At 40.6% G+C, this 14,453-nt stretch overlaps 1 protein-coding gene across 1 annotated transcript in view; it reads right to left on the bottom strand.

Moving 5' to 3' along the window:
• Window positions 1–13,953, bottom strand: part of LOC115047291 (potassium voltage-gated channel subfamily C member 1-like) — a 48,101-nt gene extending 34,148 nt beyond the window's left edge. Inside the window, exon 1 of the mRNA XM_029508108.1 lies at window positions 13,411–13,953. Coding sequence (XP_029363968.1) covers window positions 13,411–13,953 — 543 coding nt within the window. The remainder of the gene's footprint in view (window positions 1–13,410) is intronic.
• Window positions 13,954–14,453: the final 500 nt, after the last annotated feature.

Here is a 14,453-nt window from a genome sequence, read left to right as displayed (position 1 = left end):
GGCATCTAATGTGCCCAAACCAAACTGTGCATGTGTTGGTAAACCAGCTGTCAGTGAGTTATTTAATCTCATCATCAAATCACACAAAGCACAAAGTCTACCCTCCCTCTTTGCATACTCATGCACACACCTGCAAAGATTTCTCAACATAACTGAAGTGGCATTGTTGAAGCAGATGGAATTACAGAGGACAACTCTCCAGATATCAGTAGAAGAGAGTGGCACGACAGGAATAAATGTGGAGAATGCATATTTTGAAAATGGAATCAGTGAAAACAGACATAAAAAAGGATAGACTCCTTCAACTCCTTTCCTTTACAAAATTACCATCTGATGCTTATAGCGCCTCCATTTCTCATGAATTAATCTTCATATCATCTCATCGTCATCCTCCTCCTCCCTCATCCCTCTAACCTCTTGCTGTCTCTGCGCTGCAGCAGCACTTTATTGTTTTCACCCTGAGATTCTCCATTTGTTAACAATTAATAGTTTACAGATAGGGATATGATATGTTTGGCTGGACAAAGCATTAATCAACAATGGAATCTTTCCATTGTACTACATTTACCTGATCAGACTGTGTCTCCAGCTTATAGTGCTGTGAACTTTGGACATTGTCTCAAGATTTTGAGATTTTTTTTAAACAAACCTGGTTCAACACTGGTCTTTGACTGGCCCATGTGTGATGACCAGGCGCTTAGGGCTACACCTCTCATTACAGGGACCCTACTGAGCTGCTCTGGATATCTGGCTGCAAAGAAGAGGGTGCTTCCACTACAGAGACTTGCCACCATTACATTCAATAAACTACTTTTATAATGTTCATCACTGCTGATCAAAGAGGCTAAGAAATAACTCAGCTTCCAACACACAGACCCAAGAGAGCAGGGGGGAGGGATGGATCTGCAGCACATGGAAACAATAGGAACACCAACACAGGAAATGAGACAAAATGCTGACTGCAGCACAGTAATAAAAGTCCTGTTAAATAAATGCTCTCTAGTAGCGCTGGTAGTGATTGGTTAGCATGCATGTGCATGTTAACTGGGCAAGGGACCTGCAGGCTGCAGGTCATTCCCCTCTCTCTCTCCCTGCTGTTTCTTCTCGGCCTCTTACTGCCTGCCAATTACTGTCTGAAATAAATGCAGAAAAAGCACAAAAAAAGGACCAGTGAACCTCTAAGGAGGTTTTACTTTGAGTCAGAAATAAAGACCTGCTTCTAATAGAAGTCAATGACATTCTGTAATAAAAGCTAAACATAGTCTTTTTTTAATACAGAGTAATACAGTTGCAATTATATGTGTGTGTGTATAAATATACCATAATTACAACAAATTACTAATAATTGCATAACAAAATATAATGGATCCCAGTCAAGAAAGATAGCCTGTTTCTTCTAACCTCCCCTCTGATGTTTATTAATTTATATATATATATGTATATAAACTGGAGTTTAATCCGTCCTATGTTTTTGTTGTTGTTGTTGTTGTTTTTTTGTTTTTTGCTTTTATGTTTACATCCACCAGAATCAGAAATACAGGATGTACTGTATGATGAGCCACTACAATGTGCATAGAGAGCTACCTAGGAGGAATGACGGTTCAACACGGAATTTCTCATATCATTCAGGCAAGTATAAATCTAAATGTACTATTAATACACTTACATTATACTGCTGTGGATGTGGTTTCAACTAAATGCTTTGGTTGTATGTCCTGTCAATACTGAACCCAGTAGAGCAGGGTAAAATAACATTTCACCTATTATGATTTGTCTTTAAAGAAATTCAGTTCAAAATTAAACACGCAACAAAAATTTTTTAGTCTGTTGATAGCATTGATTTCACTCTTCTTACACACAGGAGGACAGCCACGGTGATATCAACACATCCAAGATCCTGATCTATGGCACTGATGGAGAAGATGAAATGTTGTGATGTATCCATCTTTCATGAAGGCCAGGAGGTGTTGGTGGGATGTGGCAGTACTGCCAAAGCTGCATGCTGTTTATGGGGTTTATTTATGCCCCCAAACTTTCACTGTTTTAGAGCTTTTGGAAGTTTTACTTGAACAAACGTTTACTTGAACAAACGTTTTACAAAAAATTTTTACAACAAAGAAATACATGTTTCAACATTGTTATAGTATAATGCATAGGGATGGAAGTTATATTGTTTATTTAATTCGACCATGGAGTTAAGAGTTACATGTTGTTTATATTGCTAATTCTAAATAGAAAAAAATATAACAAAAATGCTATTGAGAAAGGACAGGACAGTGGTACCTTGCTTTGTGTGGTAAAATCCTGATCTACAAATTTGATGCAATATTATTTATGTCTGTGTTTTATACCTCAGTTGTAACTTCTGAAAATTCAGTTTTGAATTTTCAGAAGTTACAACTGTTACAACTGTTCTGTGCCATGCCGGCACAGGGAGAACATGAAAACTCCACAAAGAAAGCTCCCAGGCCCGGGAACTGAACCTGCGATATTCTTGTTGTGGAGCCACACCACTATGCTGCTGTGCTGCCCTATATATAATATAATATAATATTTAGTTGTCAAAGAAATTATTTTCCTGAATCTATCAAGATGCCAATGTCAACTGTATCGAACTGCCATTTAACAAAGAGCTTTAATAATTTCTTTATGGCAACTAGAGAGTGTGGATGAGAGTGTGAGGTGCATGTACAGGCAGAGGGTCTGTATTGACTGAAATGAAACACCACCCCGAGAAAGCTCTCCAAATGCCATGTATGTCATAAATTAATAAAGACACACTGGCACATACGTACTGTATATGTGGGTGCTTGAGTGCAGCTTTAAGTGTGTATTTTTGTGATATTTGAAATTTAGATGGACGTGGCTATGAAGTATGCTCTCCTTTATACAAGTTCAGTGTACTTCAACTGTATTTAGTTTGAGATTATTATAACATTTAAGATTATGATGGAGTCCTCCCTTCTCATTTTAGATTTTATTGTGACCACATTATTTATGTTGGCAAGTTCCAGTATACATAGATGGGTGTTGATGTTAGTTGGACTTTTGACCTGATCAATCCATCCATCCATGCATTTTTTTCAATTTATCAGTCTTGTCATAGTGGCAGCAGTCTAAGTTTCCCAGCAGCACTTTCCAGTTCCTTCTGAGGTACCTTCAGAGCTAGAGCAAGTGTTGGGTCTACCCCAAGGTCTCTTCTCAATCTCAAAAATGCCTGGAAAGTCTGCAAAGGAAGGCATCCAGGAGGCATTATCCTTGTCAGATACCCAAACCACCTCAACTGGCTCCTTTCAACATAAAGGAGCAGTGGGTCTACCACTAGCTTCCTCTGGATGTCAAAGCTCCTCACTCTGTCTCTCAAGCTGAGCCCAGCTACTTCACAGAGGAAGCCCATTTAGACTGTCTGTATCCTTGGTCCTGTTGCTTCTGTCACTGCACATAGCTCATGGTCATTTGCAGAGGGTTGGAACAAAGATTGGTCAATAATTAATTAACAATAACAATTAACAATAATAATTAACACAAATTCAAGCAAACTCTACAATATTTGCTGTGGCTTGCAGTTTTTTAAAATTCTCACAAAAAAATTGAAATGCATCATGTTAACACAAAAACAAAAAGGGATTTAAGGTATGGGACCTCACTTTAGAACCTTTATACTCTTAGCATTAAGGGATTGATACATTACCACCACCAGCTGGGGGGTGGGGGGGGGGGGGGGGGGGGGGGGTGGGGGGGTTAGTGAATGTGGTTGATAAGACTATAAAAATGCTTCACGAGTCCAATCCATTTGTATTAAATACCTAGGTGACCTATCCAAAGTTAGCTGCCATACAGAAAATTGAGGCCTCTGGGGACCAAAAAGATTTTGAGGAATTCATCATCAGATGAGACAAGCTCCTCGCTTTCCTAACTATGTGACTTGAGTCAGTCAGGATGGATGATGACATTCATTCATTCATTCATCTTCATCCGCTTATCCATTTCTGGATTTCTGGATCGAGCAGGAGCATTTCGCCATGCTAATTCCATAATTTTCATGTTTCAAGCTATTCCATACACAATTGCAGCACTTCAGCGTCACAATCAGTTGGTGCTAATTACCTGCAAAACAAAATCTCCCAAATTTGATTGTGGTCTAAGGTTGATTCAGCAATTCTTCACCTTCAGCTACGCTCCTGTTTCAGTGTCATTACTCAGTGCCAGTGACCCACATTAGCCACTTCAGCACTGGAAAGCACCTCTAGGGAACAAACAGCTCATGTAAAGCATTTCATTTTTCATAGGGCAGCTCTGTTAGCTGAAACCAATACCACACATCAGCTCTATTAGCAGCGGACAGCTCATCAAGCCAGAACACTGAAGGGTAATTTAAACATCAGGATTTCACTCCATCACCTGAAGAGATTTGAACAGAATGAAAAACCTGCAAAACTACTCAGTGACAATAGACAGGACCAAACTGACTGAAATTCAAATCAACTACAGAGGTGTAGTTTCAAGCTTTTCCAAACTGATCAAAAGTACAATTGTACTGGCAAACAATTTAGCCTGATCAGTCTTGGGCTACAGTTAACAATTACTTTGGTTGTTGACTAATCGATCAAACATGTATTTCTAATATAGCAAATGTATTTTTAACATAAAATATCATTGTGATGGCAGTAAAAATAAATAAAAGAAACAATATAAAATTTAAAGTGCAAAACTTTAAACAAAAAGATTATGCACAAATAAGTAACTCAAAATAGCAGCAGTGAACCTACCTTGCATGCTTTGGATGTTCTAAAGTTAAAACAAACTTAAGAATAGCTTCCCTTTAAGTAAGTTCATCCTACTTGAAATTTTGCTGGGTCTGTAATACATGTAGCATTAGTCACCACAGCTCCTTGGTGCATTTGAGGTGCTCATGTTTAAGACGTATAATTGGTTTGTTTTCTTTGAAATCATACTATACTTGACAAACTTGCTCTCATGTTTCTAGCCTCTTCATCTCTCTTTTCTGCTGTAATTCTTCTTCTTTGGTACCATGCAGAATGCAGACAGTGGAGGTGAAGTGCATTGTATTTACAAATGCGCCGGTATGTGATTTTATCATAAAACAGGGTTTAACAATACGACACATAAACATTAAAATTCCATGTCGACACACTTTTATAGTTCATGTAATCAATTGTGTCAACTAATCATTGGAGCCATGGATCAGTCCTTAATGCACAAGCCCTCAATTTCAATATAAAAATACACTGTTACACTGGTAATATCACTTTTGTACAAATGACTCTGCTGTTATGAAAAAACTCCACAAAGGAAGGTCCAGGCCTTGGGCTCAAGGCCAGAAACATTTCTTTACTCTATGCTGTAACTGGACTGTGTTTTATGAATGAAATTTTTTATAATGGCTATTGGTTGATGGCGGTTGGTTGATCTTTTACCATTTTTCCGTTTCCAGGTCACGGGGCTGCTGGAGCCAATTCCAGCTCACATTGGGCGAGCGGTGGGGTACACCCTGGACATTTTGCTCATCCATCACAGGGGCAAACATTCACGCTCGCATTCATACCTACGGTCAATTTAGAGTCACCAGTTAACCTAGACATGCATGTCTTTGGATGGTTGGAGGAAAATGGAGTACCTGGAGGAAACCTACACAGACATGGGGAAAACATGCAAACTCCACACAGAAAGGCCCCAGGCTGGGAACCGAAACCGTGACCTTTTTATTGTGGGGTGACAGCGCTAACCATTACGCCGCCGTGCTGCCCCCTAAAATTTACCAATGTCAAAAAATTCTTCTTCAGAAAAGGTAGTGGCCATGTGATGTTCACAGTAAAGGAAAAGACAGCTTGTGTGAAACCACAGAAAATTTAAAACTGTGAACTTATGCAGTGGTGGTTTGAGTCCAGGTCAGGCTAAGAGATAAGCACTGGTAAAGCTCGCCTGCCTGATCAAACAGAGGCAGAAACATCACACCACTAAATCTGCAACAGTAGCCGCTGTCCATGGTGCTGATCAAACCAGGCTTTGCAGAAGGCTGTCCATGATGACAGTGCAGTTGTCGGCACTACGGACTTGAGTTTGGAAAGGGGCAGGGTGGGCATTGGTTATTGATGTTTTTGTTGTTAAGGTTATCAAAAAATGAAGAATAATAACAGACTTGTCCTTTAAAAATTATCAAGTGTGCATAGGCTGTGCTGGTGGAGAGACTGAACATGAAGGGAAATCGCTTCCTTTGGTTTGCTTAACAGCCTGTTTCGGTTTAGAGTGTAAATACAGGCTTTAAAACACTGAGGAGGAAAGGGTGTTCAAATGCCAGTATGGTAGAGGGAGATCAGCTGCATCAGCTGCCCCCCCCCCTCCCCACACACACACACACACACACACACACACACTGCACAGCACGTCGCAGCAGATCATTCTGCAGTAATCTGCTGCATGTGTGAGTGTAGTGTATATCGTGAGGCTTGGGGCTTATGGCAGATGTTATTTTCAATGCTCAATTAACTGCTTTTGCGTCTGTGCCTGCATTTAGTCTGTGTATGCATGTATGTGTGCAAGCACCTAGTGTGTTCATTACCGACCCACTGTTAGGCAAGAGGACAGTGGAGATCACTTAGAGGTTAAATGCTTTGTTTCTTGACATGTCATCAAATATAGTATGGGCTCTCTCTTTCTTTCTTTGTACCCTCTCCTCTTACATTCACCCTTCTGTCTTTCCATCTCTGTCCTGCATTGGAGAGCACAGAGAAAGAAAGCTCTGTCGCAGCATTATCCACAGAGGGGGAAGGGGGACCCTGGTGGATATAATGCCTATAGCGCAACAAAACCACCAAAAAGGGAGAAACCTATGCTAAAGCTATGCTAAAGATTTTCAAAAACAGGATGCCATTGAAAAATGTTCAAACTGAATGAAATAGGATGAAAGGATGATTGTGAGATTTTGAAAACCGTTACAACGTATGTAATTTTTTATCATGTGCTTGTTACTGATTGCTGCAGAAATACTGAGATCCTGCAGTGACACTACGATCCCCATAGTAAGGGTTGGAAGCACTGTACCTGCTCTATAAATATCACTGGCTAAGTCAGGGCTTTTGGTTGAATTGGTTAATAAATGGGGCCAGTTTCCACCCACTTACCACCTGTCTCGCCTCAGTTTTTAAAGGAATAGTTCAACATTTTTGGTCATAGGCCTTGCTTCTTTTAAAAGATGATTGAATGAATATCACAATGTCACCTCAATGAGCAGGAGAGAGGAAACGGTTAGCTTCACTTAACATGAAGAAGCAGGAACAGATCCACAGCAGCCTAATTTCTGTTGATTCCCACTGCCCTTCAGTCTTCACCAGCTTACTTTAGTGGGTGTTAATAAACTGTATTAATTATAACAAAGTGGATTTTACCACATCTATATTTTGTTTGTTTAATTGGTTCTATTTCTCCGTCTATTTTCATCTCACCCTATTTTTCTATTTTATTTGTTTGTTTTTCAATGAGGGGGCCATCCCACCCTACAACATGCCCCACACAGCCCAGACCATGGATCTGGAGAGACGACTTCCAATAAGCCTCACACAAATTAAAATGTAAGGTAACAGTTCCATATAATTTTCAAATGAAACAATTTGTTAACGAAAATTATATTGATAAATAATACATGTAGATAAGGCTTATTAACCATTATTATCAATAATAACAGCAAGAAGAGGAAGAGTTTTAATGCATTGCCACTGCTATGAGTGAAAGTTGTACAACTTGTATTATGATGTATGAAAATAAGAATGAACGGACAAAAATTAAAATTGCCTGTTGCTATTGATGGATCATTATTACCAGCTTGTGAACAATAAACATGGATGGTTCAGTTAGTGACTTCAAATGGAAGCCTACAATTTCTTTCCATTTCCATGAGGCTTCTTTAGATCTCCTTTAATTGATATTTGGGCGCACAAAACAGTTACATATTTTCACTAAAATCTGTGTTACAATTGGTTTTCTTTACACATTAAATGGAAAAGCTTTATTATTATGTGGAGCTGTGTTTGTGCCCGGCCTTCACCCCTCTATTAGCTCTGCTTTGCTCTCCAACAACTCCTGAGACTATCAGAACTATATGTCTTAGTGGCTGTTTAATTCTCTGTGGACTTCACCAACTTGTCGCTGTTTGTGGTCGCCTGCTGTTTGTTGCTGAGAAGGCATATCCACAGACTTTCAATCCTGGCACTTATTTGATACTCACTGAGTGGAATAATGTGGATTTAAGCAGTTTGGTGCTTTCTGAAGCTCTCCATATGTATATTGATGATCTATTGTGGTTGCTATGTGTCATATATCAATAAAAAGGAGCAGTCCGTATTGTGTTAGACACTGGGGTGTTTCTTGCAAAATCTTAACTGTTACACTCTGCTATGACATTACAGAACAATACCGATGAACCCAAATAACATGTGATACCAAGCCTTTGAAAATTAGGTCAGAATCATTATAAGTCCAGAAGTGTGTATGTGTGCCATCGTTTCTCCCTTTATTGGACAGGCAATTCCCATTACACCCGACTACTTGAAGGTAAGGTGGAAGACAAAGAGGGAGAGGAAAGGAGGAGTGTGTGTGTCTGCGGGACGGTTTTGCTTACAAAGGCACACCATTCAGCTGTGGCATTTGCCTGAATGAGGCGAGCTGAGATGTACAACCTGATCGATAAATGGATAGGAACATCCCAGCCTGCCAAGCTCAGCAAAAAAAAAAAAAAGAGGAATAACAGGAAAAAAAACCAAGGGGGGTACAAAAAGTGACCCCCATCCTGTTTGCCTTTTGCTTTTACCACTTCTTACTCTTGAATTCACTCATCCACTCTGCCCCCATTACTAAAAAAACCAGCCATCCTTTCACCCCCTCCCCTCTCCCTATGTCTCTATCCCTCCTTCTCTGCCGCAGACTTAGAGCACAGTCAGCTACTACAGGGACTGCAGTGTTACGCTATAGCACAAGCAGAGAGTTGGGGGGGTGGTGGGGGTTGGAGGGAGAGGATGGGGGGTGGGGGAGGCCAGAAAAGCAATAAGAAGCAAACCAGCACTTAGCTCTGCAATCGCCATAATAAAGCAGCACAAGCTGTTGGTTGTGATGAGAGGGAAACGGTGGCTGTGCTGACGATGTGGCTATGAAGAAAAAGAAAGTATAAATGGATAACGTGCTACCTCTGCAAATATATTAAATATACTCTATGCTTGGCATGAATGAGCAGATATCATAGTGTTCTTCACCGAAAGGAAGCCAAGCTGTCTGTCTGACCTCGGCCTACCTGAAGACTGGCACTGCTGTGCTAGCTTTCCCCTTCCACCCTGTCTTTCTGTCCCCGTATTGGCACCAAAACAATTGACTGCAACATTTTCAAAGTCACCTCAGCTGTCACACTGATGCTGCCCCAACTCCCCCACACTGATACACCTTGGGGTTCAATTTATCTTTTTTTACTGGTCACTTGATCACTTATTTAGCTGCCATCTAATTTTCTGTCCTGTCCAGTTTTATGCATGAGAAAACAACAAGAGGCAAGATGCTTTGAAGGTCCATCCATGCAAGATAAATTCTGCTGCAGTGAAAGAGAGAGAGAATATACTTCAGATTCATTTTCTGTTTTTTTTTTTTTTTACTCAGTATCACTCAGCGTGCCTCCTCTTAGAGAGTGTTAGTCAGCATCCCCAGTTGCGCATTTGTGACATGTAGTAAAATTATTTAGTTAAAGAACATGTGTAAGCCATGTTTGGTGATTGGGGGACTTTGGTTGGATTAGAGATTCTCATTCTGCACTAAATTATTGCTGAAAGGTGAAACTGAAAGGTAGGGTGTTGAATGGTGAATTTTACAACACAGGCATATTGACACCTATAGAAAATGAATAAAAATATCAACTATTCTGTTGCTGAACTTAAAGCTGGATGAAGATTCACTATTTCAAATGCATTTGTATTTCCACCCTAACCATAATGGACATAACCACATCTATTTTCACTATATTTTATGTGTCTATCTCAGGGGCCATACACCGTGATGAGACAGTCAAGCATATCGGTACTCATAAAACATATATAATTGATAATACAAAGGTCATGGTGTAAAATCCTTTGAATGCCAACAGATTTAAAGTGTTTTTAATATTTATTATGATTTACTTGTTTATTTTCATTACAACAGAATGCTTAAAGTTAGGGAATAATCATGGTTAAAGTCAGATAAAAATGTAAAATGTAATGCAGATGCTCTCAAAGTGCACAAATGGAGGTCCCCTGCATGAAAAATCTGCATGCTAAACACGGGTCCACGGATTGACTTAAGAAATAAATGGCAAACAGCAAGGGCACAGGGTTTAGGTATTCTGCCTTGAAATGTACCTTTCCCTCTTTTTCAGCAAAACTTTGACTTTTTTTTTTTTTTTTTTCGCTTTTCATCATGTCTTTTGACTCTTATGTTTGACATGATCTAGGTTGTGCACCTATCAGCTCTCCTGTTCCCTACACAGACTCACAAAAATATTCAGATCTGTTTCAGATACAGATGTCTAATTCCCTCTACATGCAGCCATACTGATTTGTTACTGGACTGACAAGATTATTACATTGGAGCCAAGCCATTCAAGTATGATATTGTTACAGACAGCTTCTAACGTGCAGTTTTCACTATCCCTCCAGTGTGGACAAGGAGTACAGTCAGCGCCAGGATTGTCTAAAAGGTGCTCACTGTCCATGTGTGCTGTACTCTTGGCTACCAAGTCTTGGCCTCTGTGACCATTATCTTGAGTTATGTCTCTATGGGAATCACAGATTTCCACATGAAGAACTCTATTATGTTTGTATGTAACATTCATGTTTGTTTTTCAATTCTGAATAGAAGGTCCATCAACCAATCAATTTATGTTAAATGTGCATAAGCAAGTCATACTGTTGAGATTCCAGAGCTGCCTGTGTGTATGGATGTAAGCGCATAAAATCATAAAATGTTTCTCCATAGCTTTTCAGGGATGTTTGCCTTCAGAAAACAATAATCCACATTTCAGACGGGGAGTTTTACTTTACATTAAGTCTCATGGCTACACAAAGTCAGAAAAATCAACACCTTGTTTAACTGTTGTGCCTGTCTTGAGAAATTAATGCTACTAAATGAAAAGCATTCAGTGCATTATAATGGTGATAAAAATAGTTTTTAACTGAACATCAAATCAATAAATACAGACATTTATTTTAAAATTTGTCAGCACATCTCATTTAGACACATCTCTGAATAGCTATGTATGATTATTGTGTGCTTTACCTACACAACTTGGCATGTGCATGCATGTATTTGTGCATATGTATTTATGTCTCCCCAAAGCACATATATAAGGGGACACGGAGTGTACACATCTGGCTGTCAATGTATGTCTGTGTGTGTGTGTGTCTATATGGTCTGGACTGCATATCTTCAGTCACAAAGACTGACTGAGTCAATATGCCATCTCTGTGCATATAGCAGAGTCCACAGAAAAAGACCTCAGCGCTTAATGATCCAGGTCAGCACTGACACTACAAATGACCATAGATTTTTAGAGACAATTAAGTTGAGAGGGAGACCATGGTGGGAGAAGACCGAAAAAGGGGAAAGATTAGAATTGAGGAATAAGGTATCCCTTAAACCATAGTGACCAGTATCACTATATCAACACTAATGAATAAATTCCTCCAATATAAGGAAAAAACAATGATAATGTTTTAGTTTGTGTTATACAGTAGCAGTTGATTTCAAACCAGACAGAAAGAACACTGATTTTGAATATTTCTGCACAACTTGCCTCGCTTCAGTGATGCCATTTTTCAATATCTATGACCATCTGTGCATGGAAACTACAGGTTGGTTAGATCAGGAAGTGATCATAATCATGGTACTTTAAAAAAAGTAAAGAAAAAAGCTGAATAAATAGACAGGACCACACAATTTAATTATAAAGCAACACAAATACTTAGTGGAAAAACATCGTTGGTAACTGATGCCCTGCTATTGTCTGTGTTTTGGGTAAACCACCCACCCTAGAATGTAATGACAGTTGTAAGAAACATCAAATATTTCTACTGAAAATCTAAAAATAAGCAATTAATATCTATCACTAGCACAAGACTTCTGTTTTAGGTTGCAAATGGTCCTCCACCTCAGATGATCCCAGACTTGTCACTGCTCATCTGATCTTAAAAGTGGATGAGAGTGATATTGGCCGCTAATGTACTATTCACTTACTATGAGGAGTTACATTTAATCAATATTCAATTTACTTTGTCTTTTATTCATTTCAAAAAGGCTTCTAGATGAAACAGATCATTGCAACACCGACACACGTGCATACCTATACACACACACACTGACCAACAGACTGATATTTTAGTGGTGTTTGTTTTGGGCAATGCCACACTGTAATTAATCACTGCAGAGCAAATTGATTGAAAGGCAGACATATAGACGACATATCTGAGTTTGGTTCCTTAGCTGGAGATTTTTATGGTTGTTGTAAGAACTTTTGCCCCGACATGAAAGTGAAGGGACCGCTAACAAGGGAGAGAAAGGAGAGGGAGAACTTTAAGTCATTAACAGCTTTTTCAATGCTCCTCCTCCTGCTGATTTTGGGGGACTAATGTGAAGTGGAGAAGTTCCAGGTTTTGGACAACTCAGTCCAGTAAGTGTTAATATGATAGTAAATGACAGTAAATTGTATAAGTCATCCTAATGAGGTAGTGGTCACTCAAAGTTGATTTGGATTGGCAAAGTCACAGGGGAACAATGGGACGATTTGACATTGAATACTATCTCCAACTGTACCATGTCCTCCGTTTGTAATTGGTCATATGCTAAATTGTGTCATGTGAATGTAATTCCTAAGGGCATCTGAAAAAAATGTGCCATATACTACAAATGAGATAACTCAGTAAGGACAGAGCTATCTTCTCTTCTGAGCAATAAATCAAAGACCAGGTGGAGTGCTTCATACATATGAAGCCAAATGCAAAGCAGCCCCGGACACAACATGGAGGACATTTGGATTCACTAGTGTTGAACTGGTGTCTAATCTAAAGCTAAAACTAAAGTGTGTGGTTGCAGCTGACAGTTCACCTCACGGTTTAAAAGAGAACCTGGAAAAACTGACTCAAGGCCACCTGCTGAATTATGTTTATTAGTTTACTGCAGCAGAGGAGAGAGGAGAGGAGCAAAGTGATGTGAAATGTACTTGCATGTAGACCATTTTTGTACGCTTAAAAAAGGCTGCAGAGGTAACCTCCACTCTTCCAAGGAGGCTTGAGGAATAACTTTACGCGCAACAACGCGCAGTGGCCAAAACAATAGCAAACGTGTAGCGTTTAACACAGACTAGACACTTGTCATATTACTCACCCGGGCGTATTTAGAGGAGTAAGGGTCCTCAAACAGCGCCCAAATCTTCGGCTGCCACACCTCCCACCATGTCGCTCTGCGGCCGTCCTCCTGCATGCACAGCCGCTTCAGGTCACCGTCCGCCCCGCCAGTGAGCGCCGGATCGTCCTCGGGCGCGTCTGGCTCGGGGGTCTCGAAGCTGTCCAGGGCTTCCTCTGCGTCGCGATGCTGCCGGTAGTTCATCCAGCAGCACGCCTCCACATCGGTCTCATCAATGCCCCAGAAGGCGAGCTCCTCCTCGAAGAGCGGCCCGCAGACATCGTTGGGGCAATGGAGCTTCCCTGTGCGGTAGTAGTTGAGGATGAAGGCGAAGGTGGCCGGATGGCGGTCGAAGAAGAACTCGTCGGACTTGGGGTCGTAGTCGAAGTTACTGTAGGCGTCGGGCTCAGTAAGCCAAGACAAGCGCGTCCCCGGTAGCGTTTTTAGGGTGCTCCGGTAGGTCTCGTGTCGGATCCCGCCGCAGTTGATCACGATCTTCTCGCTATCTGACGCCGAGCAAGTCATGGCTGCTCTGGGGCATGCTTCGGTCGGTGCGCCCGACTACTGCTGTTGATGCGGCGATTGCAGCTCTCCATCCACCTCGGGTCCCCGCTTTGTGCTGTTATACCGTCCCGGTAACGAGTCACAGGACCAACTGAGAGGAGGAAAGGAAAGGAAGGAGGGGTATGCTTATGCATGAGAGGTTGAGAGGGAGAGAGAGACGGGGGGAGAGAGAGGGTATGCAAGAGTCGGTAAGTGTGCAGAAGACAGACAGAGAAAATATGTGGGATGCGGATTTTATGAATCAATCAATTCATTTGTCCTCTGAATGACTGACTAGCCGATATAATTGAGAACTGAATATGCTTCAGGCTGCGGGATCCTGACTTTATAACGGTGAAATCTACCCTTTCTGATATCCTCTGCTACTTATCTTTTTTTCGCTTCATTAACTGCAAAGAAATAAGATGTTTTTATACTGGGGTGGTGGTGGTGGTGGTAGTGGTGTGTGTGTGTGTGTGTGT

This window comes from Echeneis naucrates, chromosome 8 (genome assembly GCF_900963305.1).
Source record: "Echeneis naucrates chromosome 8, fEcheNa1.1, whole genome shotgun sequence".
Taxonomy (NCBI): domain Eukaryota; kingdom Metazoa; phylum Chordata; class Actinopteri; order Carangiformes; family Echeneidae; genus Echeneis; species Echeneis naucrates.
Note: the sequence above shows the minus strand (reverse complement) of the source record. Positions and strands in the feature narration are given on the sequence as shown.